At 52.8% G+C, this 23,506-nt stretch overlaps 1 protein-coding gene across 4 annotated transcripts in view; it reads left to right on the top strand.

Annotated features, from left to right (window-relative positions):
- TNS3 (tensin 3) overlaps positions 1-23,506 on the top strand; it is a 174,509-nt gene that overhangs the window by 140,473 nt on the left and 10,530 nt on the right. For all 4 annotated transcript variants that reach the window (XM_081079437.1, XM_081079438.1, XM_081079436.1 and 1 more), the window contains 7 exons: positions 8,023-8,194; positions 9,300-9,919; positions 10,487-10,573; positions 17,593-17,724; positions 20,939-21,034; positions 21,719-21,796; positions 22,491-22,568. In XM_081079437.1, coding sequence (XP_080935563.1) covers positions 8,023-8,194; positions 9,300-9,919; positions 10,487-10,573; positions 17,593-17,724; positions 20,939-21,034; positions 21,719-21,796; positions 22,491-22,568 — 1,263 coding nt within the window. The remainder of the gene's footprint in view (positions 1-8,022; positions 8,195-9,299; positions 9,920-10,486; positions 10,574-17,592; positions 17,725-20,938; positions 21,035-21,718; positions 21,797-22,490; positions 22,569-23,506) is intronic.

The following is a 23,506-nucleotide window of genomic DNA, read 5'->3' as shown; positions in this document are numbered from 1 at the left end:
CATTAAATCTTTCTAGGAAATAGGGTTCTCCGGCCACACAAGAGCAATGAGAGATTCCAGCAGCGCCCCGGCTGTAAACCTCTACGGTACAGTGTGGACGGCAGGGAGCTGTCATCCTGGAAAACACCCTCAGGCTTCATGTATCGGTGTGGGCACTGAAGTGACCTTTCTTTAGAAGGTCTGTGACAAGGTTACTGTGTGTCCTCGTCCCACTTTTAAAGCAGCCAGATTGGCTGGGAATCTGTCTGAAGAGGGAAGGAAGGAGCAAGGCCCAGCTATGGGATGGGGGTCGTCCTGGGCACCTGTGACTTGCACCCACACAGGGGTCGGGGTCCGGCCACGTCACTGACTCACACTGGGCAGCATGTCGCAGGGTCTGTGCCGTCTGCCAGCAGCGCGTCCCTTCCCGTGTAACCTTGGTCACCTCCCATCGTGCTCTTCACCGGCCTGTCACCCTCTGAGCGAGTGGCACAGCTTTTCCCTCTGCTTGGGAAACGCCATCTCTGGGTTGGTGGCTCAGTACGAGGGGGGCCTCAGGGGAGTCAGACGCCCCCCAAGCCCGTTCTTGTCCGTCTCCCTTCCCACTGGCTAGTGTTTCAGCAAAGGTCTGTGTCCATGGGCTGCTTTCTGCTGCAAGGAACGAGCTCCAACTCAAAGTGGCTAAAGGAATACAAAAGATGTGTAATGTTCGCTGGAGCTGGAGCTGGGAGGTGCCCACGTGTCCGTCCAGGGACGAAGGGACAAGCAGAATGTGATCCCTGCACGCAGTGGAGTGCTGCCAGCCTTAGTCAGGAAGGGAATTCTGACACCTGCTCTAACACAGATGGACCTCAGGGATATCAGGTTATGAGGTCCCACCTCTGTGTGGTCACTGGAGCGGTCAGGCTCATCGGGGAGAAAGGAGATGGTGCTGGTGCCCTGGCTGGGGGGAGGGCAGCCAGTGTTTAGTGGGGACAGCGTTTCAGCTTTGTGAGATGACAGTTCTGTGGACGGGTGTGGTGACGGCTGCCCCAGTGTGACTGGACTCAGAGCCACCAAGCTGTACCCTTAAAAAAGATGGAGAAGTTTCTGTGAAGTACACTTCACAACTGGAAAAGAAAGGGGAATTCAGGTGAGCACGGAGGGTGGTTCTGGCCTCAGGCCTGGTGGCGCCAGACCTCACTCCTGCCCCCGTGTCTCCGCTCCACGTGCCGCTCCCAGGAACCCAGGACCTCAGCCCCAGAGCCTTCTTCTGAACGAGCAGCCGGGTGGCAGTGTGTCCCCGAGAGCGCTCATGCCGCCACTGTGCCAGCCGCCACGTTCATGGGTTGCTAAGGGCCCGCTGGAAACACTGGCCTCGCCTGGTGCATCTTAATGTAGAAACTGCTTTGCAAACCCTCAGTGTGAAGGGAATTCCACATTAGAATTCCCTACCCGGAACCACGAGGTGAGGCAAATGTGCTTTCAGTCCAGCATGTGTGAATGCGAACCTCAGCCGAGAAGGGGGCGTCTGCAAAGGACAAGAGGAAAGAGGGTCCCCGGTGTCATGAACTGCTGCTCTGTGTTTCCTGGTTTGTTTCTGTTACTGGGTAAAAGGGACACTGCCTGTGTTTCTGAAGGGATCCTTCCGGTGTGGATAAGGACTTCACAGGAGGGTCACCCTGTTAACAGACAGGGACCCCGAGCAGAGCGCTGGCTGGGCACACCCACCCCGTCGGGCAGTGAGGACGTCGGATGCTTCTGGAACAGCCAGTTTATTCTGTGAGCACTTCCCTGGAGCTTATTAAACCTGGACCCCTCATGCCATAGAACACATTCGTATTACGTGACTTGGACGGAACGGGTTCCAAGAGAAAGAAGTCAAGGCCGAGGAAGTGCCCACATCGGGGTCCTTCATCATTTCCTTCTGTGTTTGGGGGGTGTCTGTGCGGCCCGAGATGCAGCCCTTTGCTTTTCATTAAAACAACAACAACAACAACACATATAATGGCTTGTACTTTTCCAGTCTTCACTAATTCTCATTCTATCTGGCTGCCCGCCCATCTTTCTTTCCTTTGCTTTCCAGAAGGTTGGTTAAATGGCCTGTTGTTTAGAGACAAAGAACAGAAGAATTATAAGATCAGGACCCCCTTAAAAATGCAAACAAACAACAAAAAAACCTATCGAACTCCCCATATAAAGTCTTGCTTTCTTAAAACGATACTTTAAATTTAGAGCTAACCAGCAGGAAAAAGACTGTTTTATCTATGGAATGTTTTGTGTAAACCTCGTGGTAACCAGAAAGCAAAAATCTAGAGCAGAGACAAGAAACAAGGAAAGGGGACACAGAGCAAATCACCATGGAAAACCACCAGCCCACCAAGGTAGACAAACGGGAGGAGGCAAGCAGTAGAGAGAGAAATTTAGAGGAGACCCTGGAAATCGGCTGAGCTGAGCCTGACGGGTGGGGTTCTGTCGAGATGGGGACCGGAAGGTCCCAAGCTTTGGCCTGGGTCCAGCGGTCCAGGCCTGGCAGAGAGCCAGGCTGGGAGTTGGGGTCACGGCTCTCCCTCCTGGCAGCCCCAAATCTCACCCCTAGAAATATAGTGAGAGGAGGAGACAAAACATTTGCTAATAACCCATTTCACCAAAAGCTCTCAAGTGGTGAAGGGAGCCTCCTAGGTAAGTACAACCTTCCAGGTGGAACTGGGAGAGGAGACTGGAGGTACACACGTCACCGACGGACGTGAAGGAGTCACAGGTGAATAGCTGTGGGTGGAAGATGAGATAATAGAAGGAGGAAAGAAAGAAAGAGCAAAATGGATCCTGGACTGATAGAAATCCTCACTCACTCCTTAAGGTTTATTGTGATTCTGCCTGTTTATTATGCGTCAAAAGTTGAGGCTGACTTTTGGGCAGTTAAATAACAAAACTCAAGTTTCTTTGTCTGGATAGGCAAGTGTACTCTGACTTCAGTTAAATTTATTTTGTTTTTAAAGGTCTTATAAAAAGCTTAATGGTAATTTGTAATGTTAACAGAATTAATACGTGAGTGACTAATTTTTATGCCTTTGTAAAACTTTTAATGTCACCAGGAAGACAAGGAAATGCTGATATTTTTTTAATGTCACATGCTCTGACTTTATTAGTAAGTTGTGCTTCCTGCACCCCAGATCCCAGCTGTGCTCCCATAAACTTTGATGTTGGGGTACGTCCTCAGTTTTCAGTCTGTGGGGCAAACAGGGGCTTTGGAGGACAATGAGCCCGGGGTCCCGTTCTTCCCGTTAACTTATGTGTGGTGTAAATAGAGGGCAGTGGGGAGTAAGTGGTATCCGGCTTCCCACAGACCTCCTGCTGCAGCTCCAATGACAGCATAAAAATAGACCCTGTGGAAGAGAGCCTGTGACCCGCTGACCCTTGTTCTGGGCAAAGGAAGTGCAGGAAGGGGATGAGGGTAGAAGAGCCTGGCTGTGTAGGGGCCCAGAGGAGACAGCGCCCTTGTCCTGCAGGCCAGGACCAGCTTTGCGGGGAGGGTACAGGGACCGGAAAGAGGCGTGTGTTGGGAGCCCAGATCGGGGGGCAGCAGGGCTGTGCCGTGCATGGGGCCCTCATGTGGGCTTGTCCCCCAACCTGTAGGCTCATCCTCATGGGGAGGCATGGCCCAGGAAGATGTCTGCCTGCCCTGCAGCCCTGTGGGTTTGGTGTAGGACCCGAGTGTTCACCGCGTCCGGAGCAGAGTCGGGCGGCCAGGCACAGTCACGTAGGGGCCACTTCCTCCCATGTCACCTGCAGGACCTCCCAGTGGCCCCGGCCTCCTCGGTCCAGACCTGAGACAGAGGCCAGAACCCGAACAGGCAGCTGGGCCTCGGACAGTTGTCCTCTTAGAAATTTCACCTGTCAATTAGCTGAACAGCAAGTGTGCAAACCACAGCACAGTGCATGCTGCTCATAGGACGAGCGCGTTTCTAGGAGTGAGGTGAAGCCTTGCAGCGGGATTTGTGGTCTGCAGTCCAACCCACGGAGCTGGTGCATTTGTCTGTCCTCCTCTGGCCTGTGGGGTCCCTGTTCTCGCGCTCTCCATCCCCAGCAGGGACAGTGGTCAGCACCCACTTTGTGCCCCAGTCGCCCTGCAGCCGCTCACAGGCCTGGTGGTGGTTGTGGTGGCGGTGGCCGCCAGCTGCACGCATCTGAGCGCCCGAGTCCCAGGCTGGGGGCCAGGTGGGCCAAGGTCCTGGACTGACCTTCTCCGGATGGAGGGTTGAGTCCTGTTGCCTGGGGCAGGACTGAGCCGAGAGCTGGCCCTGAGCTGTGAGCAAGCACTTGTGTGGGGGGCGCTGTGCTTGCTGTTTTGGGGAACAGGCAGCATGATCACAGGACAGAGCAGGTCCTGTTTCCTTTGTTGTCACCTCCTTTGGTGGTCATCTCAGGCGCCAGGAGAGTGTGGCACGGATTGCCAAGGTGCTGGTGGCTCTGAGACTGTGCCCACAGGGTGTGCAGCCCACAGCACCACAGGGGGGCACTGGAGCCGGCAGGCCTGGGAGCTAATGATTCCACAAGTGGGTGCCGCTGCCTGGGCTGTGCCACGCGTGCACAAGCCGTTTCTGACCCCTGTGTGGTGCCCTGTGGGCTGTGGGCACCTCTGTCCTCCCACACCTCGGGCCGCCCCTTGACCTATGCTCCCACTCTTTTCCCGGCTTACCCTGCCCTTTTACCTTCAACCTCCAAGCCTCTGCTAATTCTTTCACTCATTCATTCATTCATAGTCCGAGTGACCTGGGCCCCCACCTGTGGCCAGCTCAGTGGTGGGGCCGCAGTGCCCAGGGGCAGCTCCTGCCCTGTGGGCACAGAGCCCACAGAGGGGGCCCAGCACCCATGTCGCATCCTTTAGTCTGTCAGACTCCCACCCATCCTTCCCGGCTTCCATCACATGCCACTTCCTCCAGGAAGCCTTCCAGCTCTCCCCAGACCTGCAGTTATCTGAAGCTCTTAGGCTATACCTCACATCCTGTCTCTTTGTCTCCTCATCTCCTCATTCTGACAAAGTGCTCGCCCCCACCCCCGGAGGGAGCCCACTCCCCGCTCTGCACTGACAGCTGGCAGGTTCTCAGCAAATACACTCTCCGTGTCTGCAGATGTTATTTTAGTATCAAGATGGTACATGCTGGTGCTGATGCAGGGCTGTCTGAAAGCCATGCCTTGGCATTTGTCTCCCAGCTTGGGTCGGAGGGATTGAAGGGTGGGCTCTGAACTGTGCAGCTGGTGAGCTGGACCTTCACTTTAGGACATTTAGTGGGGACTGTCCACCTGGGGCGCGGGGCAGTTGTGCACTGTGTGTAGTAAGAACACTGGGTCTGCTCTGGGAATTGTCAGGCAAGTGCAGCAGGAGGCATGCAGGCGGGCTTGTCCACACGCTGGCACCCACCGGGCCACACTGGTGGCACCCACGCAGCCCACTCTGGTGGCACCCACCGGGCCACACTGGTGGCAGTTGCACTCGGGAGACGGAGCCCTTCCCAGGGGCTTCCAGTGTGGCTCGTACAAGTGGAACATTAGCAGTGGGCTTTCCTATAGTGAACAGTTTACAAATGTTTAATAAACTTAACACCGAAATTGACTCCCACCCTCCCAGCAAATTGAACAAGGTGCTATATTTAAAGTTTGTCTTTGATTTTCATAAGTATTACTATTATGTGAATGTATGTAGTGTTTTTACTTATCTTGCTTAAGTTTCTTGGATTTTTTTAACATGCAGCTTGATTTCTTTAGTCTGCGTGGGGAAATTCTCAGTAAACGTCTTTCCAGCATTCTGCCTCATTCAGTTTCTCCACCCCCTTCTTGGACTCCACCTACACGAATGTTAGAAGTTTCCATCGTGTCCCAAATGTCTTTATGCTCGTTTCTGTATTTTTCATACTCTTTCTTCTGTGTTTCAGGCTGGGTATTTTCCTGATTTATCTCCCAGATCACTCATCATTTCTTCTGCTGTGTCAATCTGAGAAATCTTTCACCAAATGCTTAATTTCATTGTGTTTTGAAGTTCTAGGATTTCTATTTGATTATTCTTAATGTACTCCAGTGGTCTGGTGAAATTCTCCACCTTTTCTTCTATTTTCTGAAACATCTCTACTTTAGTTATTTTAAAATCTGTGTCTTTAAATTCCAATTTTTCTATCAGCTTGGGTGTTTTTTCTGTCTTTACTTAATTTTCATTTCTTTGTGCTATTACCTGGCATTGCTCTTTAGTTTTTTTTTAAATTAAATATTTGATATTGCATCCAAAAATGATAATGATGGATGAACAGAGAGATGATAAATAGAAGATAAGTGATATATAGAGATAGCTGGCTAGCTAGCTAACTAGCTGGATGGATGGATGGATGGATGGATGGATGGATGGATGGATGGATGGATGGAAGGACGGACGGACGGACGGATGGATGGATGGATGGATGGGTGGATGGAAGGACGGATGGATGGATGGATATGGATGGATGGATGGATGGATGGATGGATGGATGGATGGAAGGACGGATGGATGGATGGACGGATGGATGGATGAATGATTGGATGGATGGATGGATGGATGGATGGATGGATGGATGGATGGATGAATGATTGGATGGATGGATGGATGGATGGATGGATGGATGGATGGATGGATGGATGAATGATTGGATGGATGGATGGATGGATGGATGGATGGATGGATGGATGGATGGATGGACGGATGGATGGATGGATATGGATGGATGGATGGATGGACGGATGGATGGATGGAAGGACGGATGGAAGGATGGAGGCAGGCTCTGAGGCTGTTGAATCCCTCAGAAAGGACAGGACTTGGTTTGAGGCAGGCTGTTTAGATCCAGTCAGGGCTGATCTGTTCCTGGAACTTGTGCTCCCAGGCTTCAACCTCGAGGGACCTCTCCTTGGGTCCTTGCTGTGCTTGCAGTGGCCCCTCTCCTAGCTGAGGTGCTGAGCTCTGAGTCTCGTTCTCAGCCCCACCATGAGAGTGCCCAGACCCCTCTTACCTGACGGTTCTCGGTAGCACTGCTGTCGTGGTCACCTGCTTTGGCCCTGTGCCTCTGAGCTTCGGAGTCAGTAACACCTGGAGGGGAGACTGCTCTGAGCATGCCAGTTCTTTCTCTGTAGTCCCTTTCCTCTGTGCTCTTTGCCTTTCATGTCCTGGCTGCCTTGGAGCTCTGCTCCCCAATTTTTGTCTCCCCAGACCCGTGGGATTCCCATGGCCTTGACCATGGGCTTCCGTTTGGCCTCTGCCATGACTGTGATACCCCTCAATACCATCCTCTTCCCGGGACTGAGTCATGAATGATGCGGAGTTTCTTAGCTTTTCTATGCTCTTACCAGTCCTCCATTGCTTTCAAGCAGAAAGCAAAATGACCTGTGTTTCTCACAGTATTATTGTATGATATTTGTACATTTGTCCAGTTCTCAAAGCTTACTTAGAAAAATAGACAAGGTTTTAAAAATACCGAGAAACAATGGAGATGCTGGGCCATGGGCACGGTGGGCATTTTATGAGTGGAATGCTGTCATATAGGCAGGTGTGCAAGGCTCTGGGCTTCTCATCTCCTGCGTGATGGGCCCGGCAGGTGGTCACATACCTCACAGGGCGAGGACACCAGGGCCAGGCCGTGCTGGAGTGGGGAAGTGTGCCCGGAAAGCAGGGACCCAGGTGTGAGCCGAGTTCCCAGTTTGCGGAGGGAAGGCCTGGCCCTTTCTAAAGTGACAAACGGCCTGGGTCATCTACATGCTCAGTAGTCAGTCCGGGTAAACTGGTCTGCAGATGGTGACAATGTGCTCCCCTCCCAGGTTATGGGGCCTCATGGGCAGCACAGCCAGGATGACAGCTCACGGTACCGTATTGGAAGCTGTGGTCAGGGACTGACGTGGGGTGACTCGCTCCTCTGCTCAGTGGGATCTGATCTCCTTTGGCAGCAGGAAGCTTCAGAAGTGACACCGTACTGTACAGGAAGAAGGGCCCTGGCTGAGGCGCCCCGAGTTCTGTAACCAGGTCCCTCTGCTCTTGTGTCATTGCCACAGAACCACGAGGCTGCCCTGAGGTCCTCGGTCACACCGTGGGGATGTCAGAGAGCCCCGTGGGAGCCAAACCCGCAGTGCTCCGGGCGGATGTGCCCACAGCGCCCTCCTTCCAGCGGGCATTCACGTCCTCCTGCACGGTGTCCAGCAGCAGCCCCAGCCAGCGGCAGGACAGGTACCGACCCAGGCTGCGGCCACAGGCCTGCACACCAGCCCCGGAGAGGCCGGCCAGGGCTCGTCCTGCAAATGACCCCGGGCCCCTTTGTGGAATGACAGCTTCACTCTTCAGATGAACATTGTGAAGGAAAGTCCTGAGCGCACCACTATTAACAGGCAGGGTGCACAGGCGCACACCTCCACCTGGCGTCTGGCGACAGTGCCCCTGAAGGAGCGGGTGCCAGGGGAGGGCTGCCTGCGCTGCGGCTGGGCGGGGGCGCGGGGGCCTGACAGCCAGCACGGGCCTGCCTCCGGGCTCATGGAATCTGTGACGCTGTTGGGAGAGCAGAGGGACAGTCGGTGGGACGAGAAGGGCAGAAAAGAGGGGCCGGGACGGAGAGAAATACCCTGTTTCTATCTCACAAAGGAGCAAGTCCGTGGCTCAGAGCAGGCTGGTCCCAGGGCTGCTCGTGTGGGTTCAGGGCTCCCCAGAGAACCCCTCAGCTCTCCTCCCTTCTGTGTGGACGTGACGCCACACACAACACACGAGTGTTTGCTAGTGAACTAAACACACGTGTGCGATCGGGTGGTTTGTCAGCCAACTCTCTGTCTCCCTGAATGTGGGCTAGTTTCCGATCTTCTCCCCCACACCCCCCAGTCAGCTGGATTTTCCAGCGTGCCCTCGTGGAACACTGACGGCCTGGTGCCCATATTGGGCATCAGGGAAAGAAGGAGAACATGGGGGACAGAGTTGTACCTGGGGGGCGCGGGCTCTTCGAGAAGCAGACACTAAGCCGCAGCTGATGACAGCTTGGTTGACACCTGTGCCCGGTGTGGTGGGACCAGGGGGTCAGCGCCAGTCCCAGGCGCACAGACGCTGGCCGGGTGCTGGGCATGGCCTGGGCAGCTCCAAGTTGGTGACACATTGAGCTTCGAGTTAAAGAACGGGAGGGCCTTGTCTAGTTGAAGAGCAAAGGTGACTGGGGTGCTGCTGGGGGTTCATAACATGAACACTGTACCCACGAGGGACTGTGGAGGGGCTGCCCTGGAGCCGGCCGGGGCTCAATTTTTGGCCTCTCCATGGATTGGGATCCTCTCTGATGCTTGGTTTGTCTCCTGCACAGCCCCCCCTCCGCCGAGCACCAGTGGGTGGAGACTAGCCCCAAAGCCACACAGGCCCTGCTGGGGGGCAGCCGGCCCCCAGGAAGCCTTCTCTGCGCCAGCGAGTTCCCGGGTCCCAGCAAGGACGGCCCCGGCCCCGGCCCCGGCCGGCCGCATCTCCTGCCTGCCGAGCTCACAGCCTCTTTCCACAGCCATGAGCTCTCCCTGGTGGAGCTACCGGAAGCCTTGGGCCCCCCGAGCGGCCAGGCCTTCCTGGGCCTGCCCCCCAGGGAGGACCCTGGGGCCCTGCTGGCCAATTCCCACAGAGTGTCCCAGCCCTCCGGCACCCCGCGGACAGCAGCAGCTGCCGACAATGGTTTCCTGCCCCACAGCTTTCTCACGGTGGCTCCTGCACACGGCGGCCACCACAGCCCCGTCCTGCAGGGCCAGGGCCTGCCCCTGCCTGGGCAGCCACCCCTTCCCGAGAAGAAGCGGGCCTCGGAGGGGGACCGCTCCTTCGGCTCCGTGTCCCCGTCGTCCAGCGGCTTCTCCAGCCCCCACAGCGGGAGCACGACGAGCATCCCTTTCCCCAGTGCCCTGCCGGGCTTCCCCAAGCCGCCTGAGGCAGCGGCTCCTTCCCCAGGTATGTGTCCCCTCTTCGCAGGACCCACCGCATTCACCAAGGAAGGACCCCCAGGCTTCACACCTGGGCCTGGGAGCCAGCGCCACCTCTGGTGCTGGGCTGGGCGCCTGGAGGGGATGCCGAGGGAGCAGCAGGGGGTGGCCGTCCTCTGTGTCCCCGTCCCCACAGCTGAGACTCATTCCGACAGCAGGCCCCCCGTTCCCGCCATGCTTCTCTTTCCAGTGGGCATCCTGCTTGTTCAGAATAACTTCTGTTCTTTAATGAAATGCTTTCATTCGCAATTTAATCATGAGCCATTTCAGATTATGAGAACGTGACCCTGGCACCCTCCAGCACCCCCGGCTAGCTCTGTGTGCTCCCACCTTCTCACCAGCGCTGCTGCCGCATGCTGCACGGTTCTGGTCACCGAGTCCTGCTGTCTGTCCTGCTGTCTGTCCTGCTCCCGGCACTCATCTTCCCCGGAGACCCTACACCCGGGGTGGGGACTCTGACCTTCTAGTGCCCTGGGAGGTGAGAGCTAGCAATAAAACGCCCTTCCAATGCCTGTTCTTAAATTCTGTTTTGCAGATAATCCAGGCGATAAGCACGTGTCCGTGAGCTTCGTGCAGGACACCTCCAGATTCTGGTACAAGGCGGACATCTCCAGAGAACAAGGTGCGTGGCAGACAGGGCTCCGAGTCCTGTGTGCGGCGGGGCCTGAGCGGGACATGAGGCACCGCTCCCCGGGACGCCGACGTACAGCAGGGCTGCCCTCTGTTTCACACCCCGGAAGTGCCGCGACCTCTAAGTCTCTATAGGACAAGTGGGTCCTAGTGCGGGAGCTGCCGAGGAACAGGGGTGGACTCGTGCTTTCCGGAGGGCAGGGTGTCATTTCCGCCAGCCGCCTGGTGGCGTCGTGGCTGGTGACAACTGCAGAGTGTGACCGAGGGTCGGGAGGAAGGACAGACGTCCCTCTAGCACCGTTGTATCTGCTTGTGGGAAGGACAAGTGCTGATAACAGGCGCCTTGCACACACGTGTGCCGCCTGCGTCTGCTGCAGCCTCGTGGCAGCTGGGAAAATTAGAAATCACCCACAGTTCTGAGCAGCTAAGTCGTGTGACATTCTTCACTGGAACTCAGATTCACGAGGTCTCAGAGAGGGAGCCTGGCCGGCCATTAGAGCAGTGGCCCTTCTGGGGCAGCTCCCGGGCAAACAGTGGCCATTCCTTCAGCAGATCTCGTTTGTCCCCGAGACGTGCTGCCCTCCACTCGCAGGGAGCTGCTGTCCCCCTCCCAGTTAGGAGAGACACAGCCTCCGGGGCACTCGTCATTCCCGGGAAGTCCCTCAGAGAGGACGGTGTGTGACTGGCCCAGGAGCCTGGGATGCCTGGCCAAGACACAGGAAATGAAGTTCCCCCTGAATGGTGGCTCGGGGCTGGGAAAGGGGGTGGCAGCAAACTGCCCTCCATGGTCCCCACGCAGCCCACGGGCTGTTGTGGGTGTGACCTCAACCTGGGGAAGAAAAGCCTTAAGCCTGTGCCAAGGATCACTTGCCTGGACACCAAGAGTTAAGTGGCTGCAAACAGCATAGTCCCATTTCCTCACTGAAATTCTTCTGTTCAATTAAGTAGATAATAAAAATGGTAAGAATGTACATTTCTCCCCAAGAGCTCAATGAGACTATTGTCACTTCACACAGGGGGCCACAGTGGGAGAGGCGTCCCATTCCCTCAATTGGCCTTTGTGGCTGAGCCTGGCCCCACGATCCAGGCTCCACTGTTGTCCCCTCCCTGCTCTTGTCGCAAGAATTCCCATGACTATGGTCCTTAGCTCCAGCGCCAGGGCGCCTCGTCCAGCCAGACAGACTCTGAGAAGTGCTGGTCGAGCACTGTATTCTAGAACACTCCATGTGGGCCCTCCCTTGGTGCAGACTTTTACACCAGGGTGCTCGCTGGGGCCAGGCTGCCCCTTTCTCCATGGGACAACCCGGGCTCCTGCTTTGGAAGCTGGCAGCCTTGGCTTGAGTGTGCCAGGTGACTCCCAGGGGGACGTAGGTGACAGAGCCAGCCTGAGGGTGGATGGGCGAGGTGCTGAGTGGGAGGCGCTGTTGCTGGCACCTGGTAGGCACACAGTAGGCGGTAGCTGTCACTGTTGTCATCTGCCTAATTTAGCCACACATTTAAAAAGTCCCTTTGGGTGGAGCTCGTCTCAGAATAGCTGCCATGTGCCCTGGGCGCTGCTCTTTCCAGCTGAACTCTGAAAGCGTCACTTCCTCTACTTTCTCAACATTTTGTGTGGAGGACACCTATACAGACGAATGTCCTGTGGGTGTGACAGCTTCTCCAAGGGGCAGAGAGCGGCCCGTGGGCTTTGTCTTCATGTTGCGTTAACTGTCAAGTTGTGCCTTTTGCTGTAAGAGCTGCAGTGGAGTTTCAGGAAGACGCAGGAGGGAGACGTCTGGGCAGCCTCTTCTGGAGCATGATGGGTCCCATGTTACTATGGGGAGGCTCGTTCCTTGGGTGCTTCTAGGCGAGCTTAAAAGTGCTCAGGAGGAAAGGAGCTACAGGAAATCAAGTTCCGTACAGCTGTCCCCGCCTGTCCACTGACCCTGAAAGAGCCAGTTGCAGGGAGGGGAGGATGAGGGTGGCCCTGCCCTCCACCGTCTTCGGAATCGTGGGTGGGGTTGGTGTGTCCGGTGGGACCTGCGCAAGCTGGTTTGTACAACCTCAGTAGGCTGGACTCGCTGGCTCGTCTCTTTTGCAAAGAACAAGAGTCTAGCATTGTCCCCAAGCTGCTGTCCACTGGGAGAGGAGCCCAGCTGTCTAGCTCCCAGGCCGCCCCGGCTTCTGGGGATGAAGCCTGGGGGAGAAAGAGTTGGAGCTGATGGGCCGCCCTTCACATGGTGCCGGAGGTGGGGCGGGGCCGGGAGAGGGGCGGGGCCGGGTGGGCGGAGTCAGGGGGTGGGGCCGGGCGGGGCGGGGCCAGGGTGGGCGGGGTCAGGGCGGGGCCTGGGTGGGCGGGGCCGGCCCTGGGACAGCGAGTGTCCCCACAGCGGGAGGTTGGGGCCAGACACTGTTTTTTTTTTTTTTTTTTTTTAATTAATTTTATTGGAGTGACAATTGTTAGTAAATTTACATAGATTTCAGGTGTACAATTCTGCATTACATCGTCTATAAATCCCATTGCATGTTCACCACCCAGAGTCAGTTCTCCTTCCATCACCATATATTTGATCCCCTTTACCCTCATCACCCACCCCCCACCCCCTTACCCTCTGGTAACCACTAAATTATTGTCTGTGTCTATGAGTTTTTGTTTCTCATTTGTTTGTCTTGTTCTTTTTGGTTTATATACCACATATCAGTGAAATCATAGGGTTCTCTGCTTTTTCTGTCTGACTTATTTCACTTAGCATTATTCTCTCAAGATCCATCCATGTTGTCACAAATGCGCCTATATCATCTTTCCTTAACGCCGAATAGTATTCCATTGTGTATATGTACCACAACTTCTTTATCCATTCATCTATCGAAGGACATTTTGGTTGTTTCCATGTCTTGGCCACCGTAAACAAAGCTGCAATGAACATTGGAGCACACATGTCTCTATAGAGAAATGCTTTTATATTTTTGGGGTAGATACCCAGGAGAGCGATTGCTTGGTCAGATGGTAATTCTATTCGTAATTTCTTGAGGAACCTCCACACTGCCTTCCATAACGGCTGCACCAGTCTGCATTCCCACCAACAGTGTATGAGAGTTCCTTTTTCTCCACAGCCTCTCCAACACTTGTTACTATTTATTTTGTTGATGAAAGCCATTCTGACTGGGGTGAGGTGATATCTCATTGTGGTTTTCATTTGCATTTCTCTGATGATTAGCGATGTTGAGCATTTTTTCATATGTCTATTTGCCATTTGTAAGTCCTCTTTGGAGAAATGTCTCTTCAGGTCCTCTGTCCATTTTTCAATTGGGTTGTTTGTTTTTTTGTTGTTGAGTTTCATGAGTTCCTTGTATATTTTGGATATTAGCCCCTTATCAGAGGAACTGTTTGCGAAAATCTTCTCCCATTCAGTTGGTTGCCTCATTATTTTGTCAATAGTTTCTTTTGCTGTGCAGAAGCTTTTCAGTTTCATATAATCCCATTTGTTTATTTTAGTTTTTACTTCCATTGCCTTTGGAGTCAAATTCATAAAATGCTCTTTGAACCCAAGGTCCATAAGTTTAGTACCTATGTTTTCTTCAATGCAGTTTATTGTGTCAGGTCTTATGCTTAAGTCTTTGATCCATTTTGAATTAATTTTGGTACATGGTGACAGATAGCAGTCCAGTTTCATTCTTTTGCACGTAGCTATCCAATTCTGCCAGCACCATTTATTGAAGAGGCTGTCTTTCCTCCATTGTATGTTTTTAGCTTCTTTGTCAAAAATTATCTGTCCATATTTATGTGGTTTTATTTCTGGGTTCTCAATTCTATTCCATTGGTCTATGTGTCGGTTTTTCCGCCAATACCAAGCTGTTTTGATTATTGTAGCCCTGTAGTACAAGGAAAAATCAGGGAGTGTGATACCTCCAGTATTGTTCTTTTTTTTTAATATTGCTTTGGCTATTCGGGGTCTTTTGTGGTTCCAAACAAATCTGATGATTTTTTTGTTCTATTTCTTTAAAAAATGCCATTGGGATTTTAATGGGGAATGCATTAAATCTGTATATGGCTTTGGGTAATATGGCAATTTTAACTATGTTGATTCTTCCAATCCATGAGCACGGAATGTCTTTCCATTTATTTGTGTCTTCTTCAATTTCTTTCAAAAATGTCTTATAGTTTTCAGCATATAAATCCTTCATATCCTTGGTTAAGTTTATTCCTAGGTATTTTATTCTTTTTGCTGCAATTACAAAAGGAATTGTTTTTTCTATCTCTTTTTCTGAGATTTCATTGTTGGTATATAGGAAAGCAATGGACTTTTGTACGTTGATTTTGTAGCCAGCAACTTTACTATATTCATTGATTGTTTCTAATAGCTTTTTGGTGGAGTCTTTAGGGTTTTCTATATATAGCATCATGTCATCTGCAAAGAGTGACAATTTAACTTCTTCATTCCCAATTTGGATGCCTTTTGTTTCTTTCTCTTGCCTGATAGCTCTGGCGAGGACTTCCAACACTATGTTGAAAAGCAGAGGTGATAGGGGACAGCCCTGTCGTGTTCCTGAACGTAGAGCAAAGGGCTTCAGCTTTTCACCATTAATTATGAGATTAGCTGAGGGCTTGTCGTATATGGCCTTTATTATGTTGAGGTATTTTCCTTCTATACCAATTTTAGTAAGTGTTTTAATCATAAATGGATGTTGTATCTTATCAAATGCTTTTTCTGCATCAATTGATATAATCATATGATTTTTGTCCTTTGTTTTGTTTATGTGATGTTTCACATCGATGGATTTGCGTATGTTGAACCATTCTTGTGCCCCGGGGATGAACCCCACTTGGTCGTGATGAATAATCTTTTTAATGCATTGTTGTATTCGATTTGCTAGAATTTTGTTTAGGATTTTAGCATCTGTATTCATCAGAGATATAGGTCTGTAGTTTTCTTTTTTTGTGTTGTCCTTACCAGGTTTTGGTATCAGGGTAATGTTGGCCTCATAAAATGAGTTAGGGAGTACTGACTCTTCTTCAATTTTTTGGAAGAGTTTGAGCAGGATTGGTATTAGATCCTCTTTGAAGGTTTGGTAGAATTCACTGGTGAAGCCATCTGGTCCAGGACTTTTGATTTTGGGAAGGTTTTGGATGACTGATTCAATTTCGTTACTTGTGATCGGCCTGTTAAGATTTTCCAGTTCTTCATGATTCAGCCTTGGAAGGCTATATGTTTCTCAGAACTTGTCCATTTCTTCTAAGTTATTAAATTTGGTGCCATATAGTCCTTCATAGTATTCTTGGATAATCCTTTGTATTTCTGTGGTGTCCGTGATAACTTCCCCTTTTTCATTTCTGATTTTGTTAATTAGTGTCTTCTCTCTTTTTATCTTAGTGAGTCTAGCCAAGGGTTTGTCGATTTTGTTAATCTTTTCAAAGAACCAGCTTTTTGTCACATTAATTTTTTCTATTGTCTTTTTGTTCTCTATTTCATTTAGTTCTGCTCTGATTTTTGTTATTTCCTTTCTTCTGCTGACCTTGGGTTTCGCTTGTTCTTCTTTTTCTAGTTTTTTAAGGTGTAACATGAGGTTATTTATTTGGGATTTTTCTTGTTTCTTGAGATAGGCCTGTAATGATATAAATTTCCCTCTTAAAACTGCTTTCTCGGCATCCCAAAAATTTTGGTAGGATGTATTTTCATTGTCATTTGTTTCTATGTATCTTTTGAGCTCTCCTCTAATTTCTTCTTTGACCCAGTCGTTCTTTAAAAGTATGTTGTTTAATCTCCATGTATTTGTGTTTTTTCCTGCTTTCTTTTTGCAGTTGATATCCAATTTCAAAGCTTTGTGATCAGAGAATATGCTTGGTATGATTTCAACCTTCTTAAATTTGCTGAGGCTGATTTTGTGTCCCAATATATGGTCTATCCTTGAGAATGTTCCATGTACACTAGAAAAGAATGTATAGTCTGATGTTTTAGGATGAAGTGCTCTATATATGTCAATTACGGACACTGTTCTTTACTGAGGCGTCACAGGCGTCCCGCCACTCACTGGTTTACGTCCTCATTCGCTCCAGACAGCCTTTGGTTTTACAGAAAGGGGGCGTTTCTATGGCTGTAATTTTATATTACTTTGTACTCGAAATTCCTAGTTTTCTGTCTTTTTTTTTTTAATAAAGGCTAAAGTCTGTAAAAGAAATCCTGAGATGAATTCCTGTTACTAGAGAAAATTCTGGCCGGTGTCTGGGCAGCATCAGCCTTGGGGTTACTGTCCCCCTAAGTGGTCCCTCTGTCTTCCTCTGCTGTGCTGACGGGACCCCGGCTGCCAGATTTCAGGCAGGAAGGGGGGTGTTTTTTAAAGCAGTGGTTATGAGCTAAACTTTCTGACCTCACGTAGGAAAGACGGAAAGAGTCCGTTCTGGGCTCGGCAGCTGGCCCTGAGTCATGGTGACGGCCACAGGGAGGAGCGGCCCTGTCCAGGCCACACGAAGGAGAACCACCTACAGCCACGTTTTTGCATTCGCTGGGGCAAACCCTAGAATTTGTATTAAGTATTGAGTAGCTTTGGGGCATATCCTGTTTATCTTCAGAAAGCGTGACTGGAAAGTTCTTTCCTTTCATTGGAAGTTGAATGCGCACACACTGTAAGATCCCAAAGGAAAAAAACTGCCGTGTGGCCCAGTGGGGGCGGTGGGCAGCTCTGCCAGCTTCCCGCCCGGCCTGGCTGGTAGGTGGGGTCGTCATTTGGGCTTCCTGGGGGCTGTGGGGTGGAAGGGAGCCGTGTGTTTGGGGTAGCAGAGCCCGAGTGCTGGCCACGCCTGTGAGGCACAGGCAGGGGCAGCCCTGCACTCCGTGTCCTTCAGTCAGGTCCCCACGAGAACTGCACGTCGTCATAGACCTCCCGAGGGCACTGAACCGCGCTTTGTCCCCTGGCCAGCTCCCACTGACCCAGTTTGCAGAAGGCATGAGAAGATACCCTGCTCAGGGGACAGTCCCAGCAGAAACAGGCTGTGTGTCCCCATTACACACTCATGTCCCTCTGTTCCCTCCCTAGCCATCGCCATGCTGAAGGACAAAGAGCCGGGCTCGTTCATCGTCAGGGACAGCCACTCCTTCCGAGGCGCCTACGGTCTGGCCATGAAGGTGGCCACTCCCCCGCCTTCCGTCCTGCAGCTGAACAAGAAAGGTAGGGTCCCGGGCACTCACCTGGGTGTCGGTCCTGCATCCGCCCCTGACGGTGGCTGAAAACAGTGCTCATAGGCTTCCCTTGTGGTAGTGGTGTTTTCAGGTGTATTTTACTAAGCAGTGTCTTTATTCAAGAAAGACCGTTAATTATCTATAAACCGTATTTCTTTATTGCTTTGAATGGGTGACCCGTTTCACTGTGCAGGTATTAGGACAGCACTACAGGGCTCCACAAATGCATCGTGTCCCCCTCCGTCCCCTCCCTCCCTGTTGGACCACACGTGATCGCTTCCTGCTCTGCTGACGCACTGTCTGCCCAGTGCCAGCAATGCTCCTTCCCCCATCCTTACATGAAGGGAGCAGGCTGCATACACCCATCTTGTGACGGATGAAAGTGAGGCCTGCAGTCATTACATTGTCCCCTCTCCAGCAATGGCAGTGCCTTCCTCCTCCTTGCCCCTCACACTGCACAGGGGCAAAGGTTAGCCAATCGCATGTAGATCTATTCAGATCTTCCCCTACCCTTCTCAATGCCTTTCGCCATGAGCCGTGACCAGGTACAGCCACGTTGGTGACGCCTAATGTACAGGTGACATCATCGTGAAGCGGACACGCATGTACACCACCCAGGAGGTACCTGGCTGGCAGCCCTGTGTACACCCCTTCCTGTGTGCCGTGAGCCGTCCCACTGTTACTCTTGGGGCCCGGCCACCCCACATTTGGCCACGTGAGGCCTTTGAGCTGGCCCATGTCTTTTGCTGTCCCCGTTAGTCCAGGAGCACGGCCAGCCCTTTGCAACTGTGAATGGGCTGCAGTCTCATTCTGCACTTCCCTGCCCAGCGTCCGCCCAGACCCCTGGTCTGCTCACCAGGAAGGGCATCAGGAAAGCCCGACCTGTCCCTCCACGTGCTCTGTGCTATTAAGTGTCACCATTTCTCTGCAGTGACCAGACCTAGGGAAGGTATCATTTCTAAAAATTCATGCACTCCTGCTGACACTGCCTGTTCCAATGTGGGTTCACAAGGTCCTTTCTCGCCCTCTCACTCAGTGACCAGCTTGTTCCCAACCACAGCAGACCATGCCACCCACAGCAAGAAGCCCAAGTGAAATGTAGACTGAAGTGTTTTCATACTGATCACCAAAATACGAATCCCTGAACACTATGGTTTTGCCTATTTTCAACCTTGTATGAGAAAACCAATGCCGTGTGTATTCTTCGGTGACTCTTTGGCTCAGAAGAGGCACTCAGTCTGCTTCTGACGGCTTGTAGCCGCCGTCCCCCTCGTTGCTGGTAGCTTTCCATCCTCTGAATGAATGGGCTGAGGCTATGCAGTCCACTGTTGGTGGACGCTCGGTTTTCAGTTTCTTCTTCTTTTTGGCTCACCCTGCCCTTCCTGCCTTTCCTACCACTGTGCCTCAAACTAAGGAAAGGGACAAGACTCTTTTACCCTCTTTCCTCTAAATGGTGAGTGTGGATGGCCATCATCAGGTCACATGGCTCCGGGTGTGGGCACTCATGCTCCCTGGGAATGGGGGACGCCAGAGGAAGACAGGGCTGGTTTCTACAGAACAAAATGGCACACAGCGACTTCACTCACTTTCTGTGCCTGGACCTGTGGTCTTTTCCAGATCTTTCATGAAAGCTCGGCTTAAGCTCCCTGGAGAAAATTGGGGGACTTAAGCCTTGAGGAATGTGAGGTTTGTCTGTCAGGGGTGGGGCCTCAGACCGAGCTGAGGGTTTTCAGGAGGCGCAGATGTCTGTGAGTGGACGGGGCGGGCAGGGCAGGAGGGGACTGCGTGAGCACAGAGCCCAAATCTGTGGGGACTGTCCTTGTCTGGGCATGAAGGGGGAGAGGCTTTGTGCACACAGGTAGGACAGGTGAGCCTTGGCGGGTGGGGTCTAAGAGCTCTCAGAATTCCAGTCTGAAAAGCTCCACCAGGCACGTGCCTCACTTTTGAGTGAAATAGGCCTATGTGGGATCTGATGGAGGAGGGCCTCAGACGACTGTCCTACTTGGGAACGTGCTGAGTGACAATCGGTCGCAGCAGTACAAGTCTCAGGATGGGATGTCTGTGGGTCTGTGGAGACAACGGAACATGTGGGAGCTCGCCTCCTCGGTTCCAGCTGAAAGTTTAAAACAAGGCCAGAAAACTGGTGTTTCGCATGCATTACTTTTGGGAATACAGGGGGTGGTGTGTGGCCCTTCCCACCTCTGGGCAAACGTCCCGCCTCTCAGGCCAGCTGACTGGATGTCAAGATGAAGGTCACACAGTACAGGCCATTAGAACAGCAGTGGCAGGAAACAGTGAGGCCGCGTCCTCGGGGTGGAACCCCACGTCCAGCCCTGTGTCTGCTGGCACCACCACTGTCTCCCTTCAGCTGGGACATGGGTCCTTTCCTCCCACAGCCAAAGGGCATTTTTATCCACCTCGCCCTTTGCTGGGAGCTGACCGTTTCCATTCTGCCCCTGCGGAAGCCTTACGCTAATGGCGTTGCCACTGTGCCCGTTGTATATAAACCTATTTGCGAGCCTACTGTGGGCGAGGGGTGGGGACCAAGCCCAAGTCCAGCGGGTCCTGCCGTCAGAGTTCCAGTACGGTGGGTGTTAGAAGCCATGGCAGATGTGCCCATGGAGGACACAGGAGCAGGGCCGACAGCACCATGTGACTGTCTGCTGGCCACCTGGGCAGGGAGCCGTCACCTGCTGTGCTTGTGTTGCTGTCATCGGTGCTGTCCTGCCCCCAGAAACTCTGCTCTCCGTGGCTTCCGTGACACCTCTCTCTCCTTCACGGCTGGTGCTGCTCAGCTCAGTGACATAGAGGCTGAATCCAGCAAGGGGGCACCCTCCCAGCCTCCTCAGTGTGTCCTGCTGGGCATTGCATTGTATCCAGACGTTTCCAGCCTCTGCTCTTAGTAGGGAAGGACCTGGAGTCTTGTTTTCTTTCCCAGCTGCTAACTCATTCCTCCGCCCCCCTATCCCCCTCCACCCCACCCCCGCCAGAATTTTTGCAGGACGTGCAAGGCTGTCCCCAGGGCCCATCCATCTGGGTGCTCAGCCTGCTGTCCTGGGAGGACCCCTGGTGACCAATGCACTCAGTGGCCACAGGGACCTACAGGTCACACAGGGGCCTTCTAAAGGGCAGCTCCTAACCACCCTATAACCTCCATGCTTTCATTTCTAAAAATTCTCTTTCTTTTAAATTTCTTGCCTCAGCTGGAGATTTGGCCAACGAACTGGTCCGGCACTTTCTGATCGAGTGCACCCCAAAGGGGGTGCGGTTGAAAGGCTGCTCGAATGAGCCGTACTTTGGTGAGTGGCTGGGGGTGTGCAGTGGACATGGCCCAGCGTCCCCTCTGCTCGTGGCCCTGGGCCGTGACTCGGGAGTCCTCCACCCACATCTGCTTTTCATCCCCAGTTCTGAAATCCCTCGCACCTGAATCACCATCCCTGAAACAAAGTGGACATGAAATTGTTCTTTAAAGCTTCCCCACACTGAACAACGACAGGCACGGAGCTGGGCCTGGGTGGGGGTGGGCAGATGAGAGGGGCCGAGGCTGGAGCCGGCGTGGCCCCTCCCCAGGCGCAGGACTCCCCAGCAGCGTCCTTCCTACCCGATGAGGCTGTCCTGCCCTTGCAGGCTTGTGGGGACGCTCCCTGAGCTCCCGGGCAGGGAGTCTTGTGTACACGAGAGCGTCACTGTCTCACTGCCCCTAAGGCCCCTGACAGATGGCACTGGCGGTACAGGCTGCGCTGAGACAGCAGACAGATTTTTCTTATAAAGTATGAGAATGTGTGTCTCAGAGCCATCTCAGCTCCCTGGCCCCACCCCTCACTGTCTCGCTGAGCTGTGGCTTCACGGAAGTCTTGCATGAAGGCCCAGCAACGGAGCTTGCTAGCTGCCGACGTCAGGGCTCACCCTGCGGCAGCTGCCTTCAGGGGACACCAGCGGAGTGTGACACCGTCCTAATGCACGTCTGCCGTTCCGTTTTGCAGGGAGCCTGACGGCTCTGGTGTGCCAGCATTCCATCACAGCCTTGGCCCTGCCCTGCAAACTGCTCATTCCAGACAGAGGTACGTGTGTGGCCATGCTCGGGCCACAGGCTATGAGTGGGGTCGGCCACAGGGTCCCTCATTGTCCAGCGAGAGGCACAGACAGGAAGGCTTTCCCTGCCTTGTGCTCCGTGGGTAAACCCCCGAGCGCTGACAGGTTCACCGAGGCCAGGACACAGGCTGCCTGTCATACCACAGCCCATGTCATATTGTCACAGCCCGGGCTTTCTGACAGGGTTCTGTGGGGTAGAGACTCTGCTGCTCAAAATGTGGAACGACTGAGCGAGAAGCCTTCGGGTCGCTCACTGATTTCTGTGACGGCAGAATGCTGATGAGCTGGGCTGGGTGCTGGGGTTGATTGAAGGGAGCCGCAATAAGACGTTAAAAACATGACCGCCTGCAGCGTAACAGTGCGACTGGGCCTTGGGGCCAGCTCTCCCAGCAGGGTCGGCTTCACACCGTTTTACTCCAGAAAGAGGAGTAATTTACACTGCAGTCAGTGTGATTTCCCTCTTAGCATTTAGTTGTTCATATAAATTAATTCAGAGGTCAGGAAAATATTTGCTGGATGCTGTCGTACCGGCTTTTGTGATGACACTTTTGCAGGCTATTCTGCTGTCACCCTCTGGGATTTCAGTGACGAGTGCATCACACTGCTAGGAACCTGCTTTTCCGCAAGCCGCACTCATCTCTGTTTTTTCACTCCTTCCTGCAGACCCGCTGGAGGAAATTGCGGAAAGCTCGCCCCAGACAGCGGCCAACTCCGCAGCTGAGCTGCTGAAGCAGGGGGCAGGTCAGTCAGGCTTCCTTGTCCCCACGGCGCCCAGTGACAGCTCCTCCCTCAGCAGTCTCTGGCTTCCTTTCCTTCTGCGTGTTTGAAGGTTTTCTTTCCTGTGAGAGCTGCAAGGGCGGGCTCCACAGGCTGGAAATGTCCCTCTGACTCAAACAAGAGCCAAGTCAGTGGAATGAACATCAAGTCCCGTGTTTAGTTTGGGGAAACACAGTCAGACAGGACGTGGTGACCTGCCCTTTCAGCCATCAGTGGAAACGTCCAGGAGATGTGACTCGATCATCGAAATGAGCCAGTGGTGTGACCCATGCTGCCAGCACTCCAGGGTGACACAACCCCCCACAGCCCCCCAGTGCTTTTTTCTTTCTTAATAGACTTGACTTTTTAAAGAGGTTTCAGCTTCACAGCAAAATTGAAGTGAACATACACAGACTTCCCATATCCACCCTGCCCCTACCCCCCACTGCACAGCCTCCCCCGTTGTCCACAATCCCCACCAGTGGGACGTTGTCACCAAGATGAAACAAATTGACGTCGTTATCACCCAGAGTGCGCAGGTGCCGTTAGGGTCACTGTTGGTGTTGTTCCTTCTGTGGGCTGGACAGACGTGTAACGACGTGTCCACCATTAGTGTCTTACAGGGTAGGGTGTCGTCACTGCCCTAGGACCCCTCCCTGCTCCCCCAACCCCTGGCGACACTCACCTTTTACTGACTCCGTCGTCTTGCCTTTCCCAGAACGTCACGTAGTTGAGCCATGCAGCGTGCAGCCTTGTCAGACTGGCTCCTGTCACTCAGTAACGTGCACTTGAGGTTCCTGCGTGTCTCCCGTGGCTTCACCGCTCATTTCTTCTCAGCACGTAGTAGTGTCCCACTGTCTGCATGGACAGTTTATGTCCCATCACCTACAGAAGGGCATCTTGGCGGCTTCCAAGCTTTGGCC

Source organism: Rhinolophus hipposideros, assembly GCF_964194185.1.
Source record: "Rhinolophus hipposideros genome assembly, chromosome: 18".
NCBI lineage: Eukaryota > Metazoa > Chordata > Mammalia > Chiroptera > Rhinolophidae > Rhinolophus > Rhinolophus hipposideros.
Note: the sequence above shows the minus strand (reverse complement) of the source record. Positions and strands in the feature narration are given on the sequence as shown.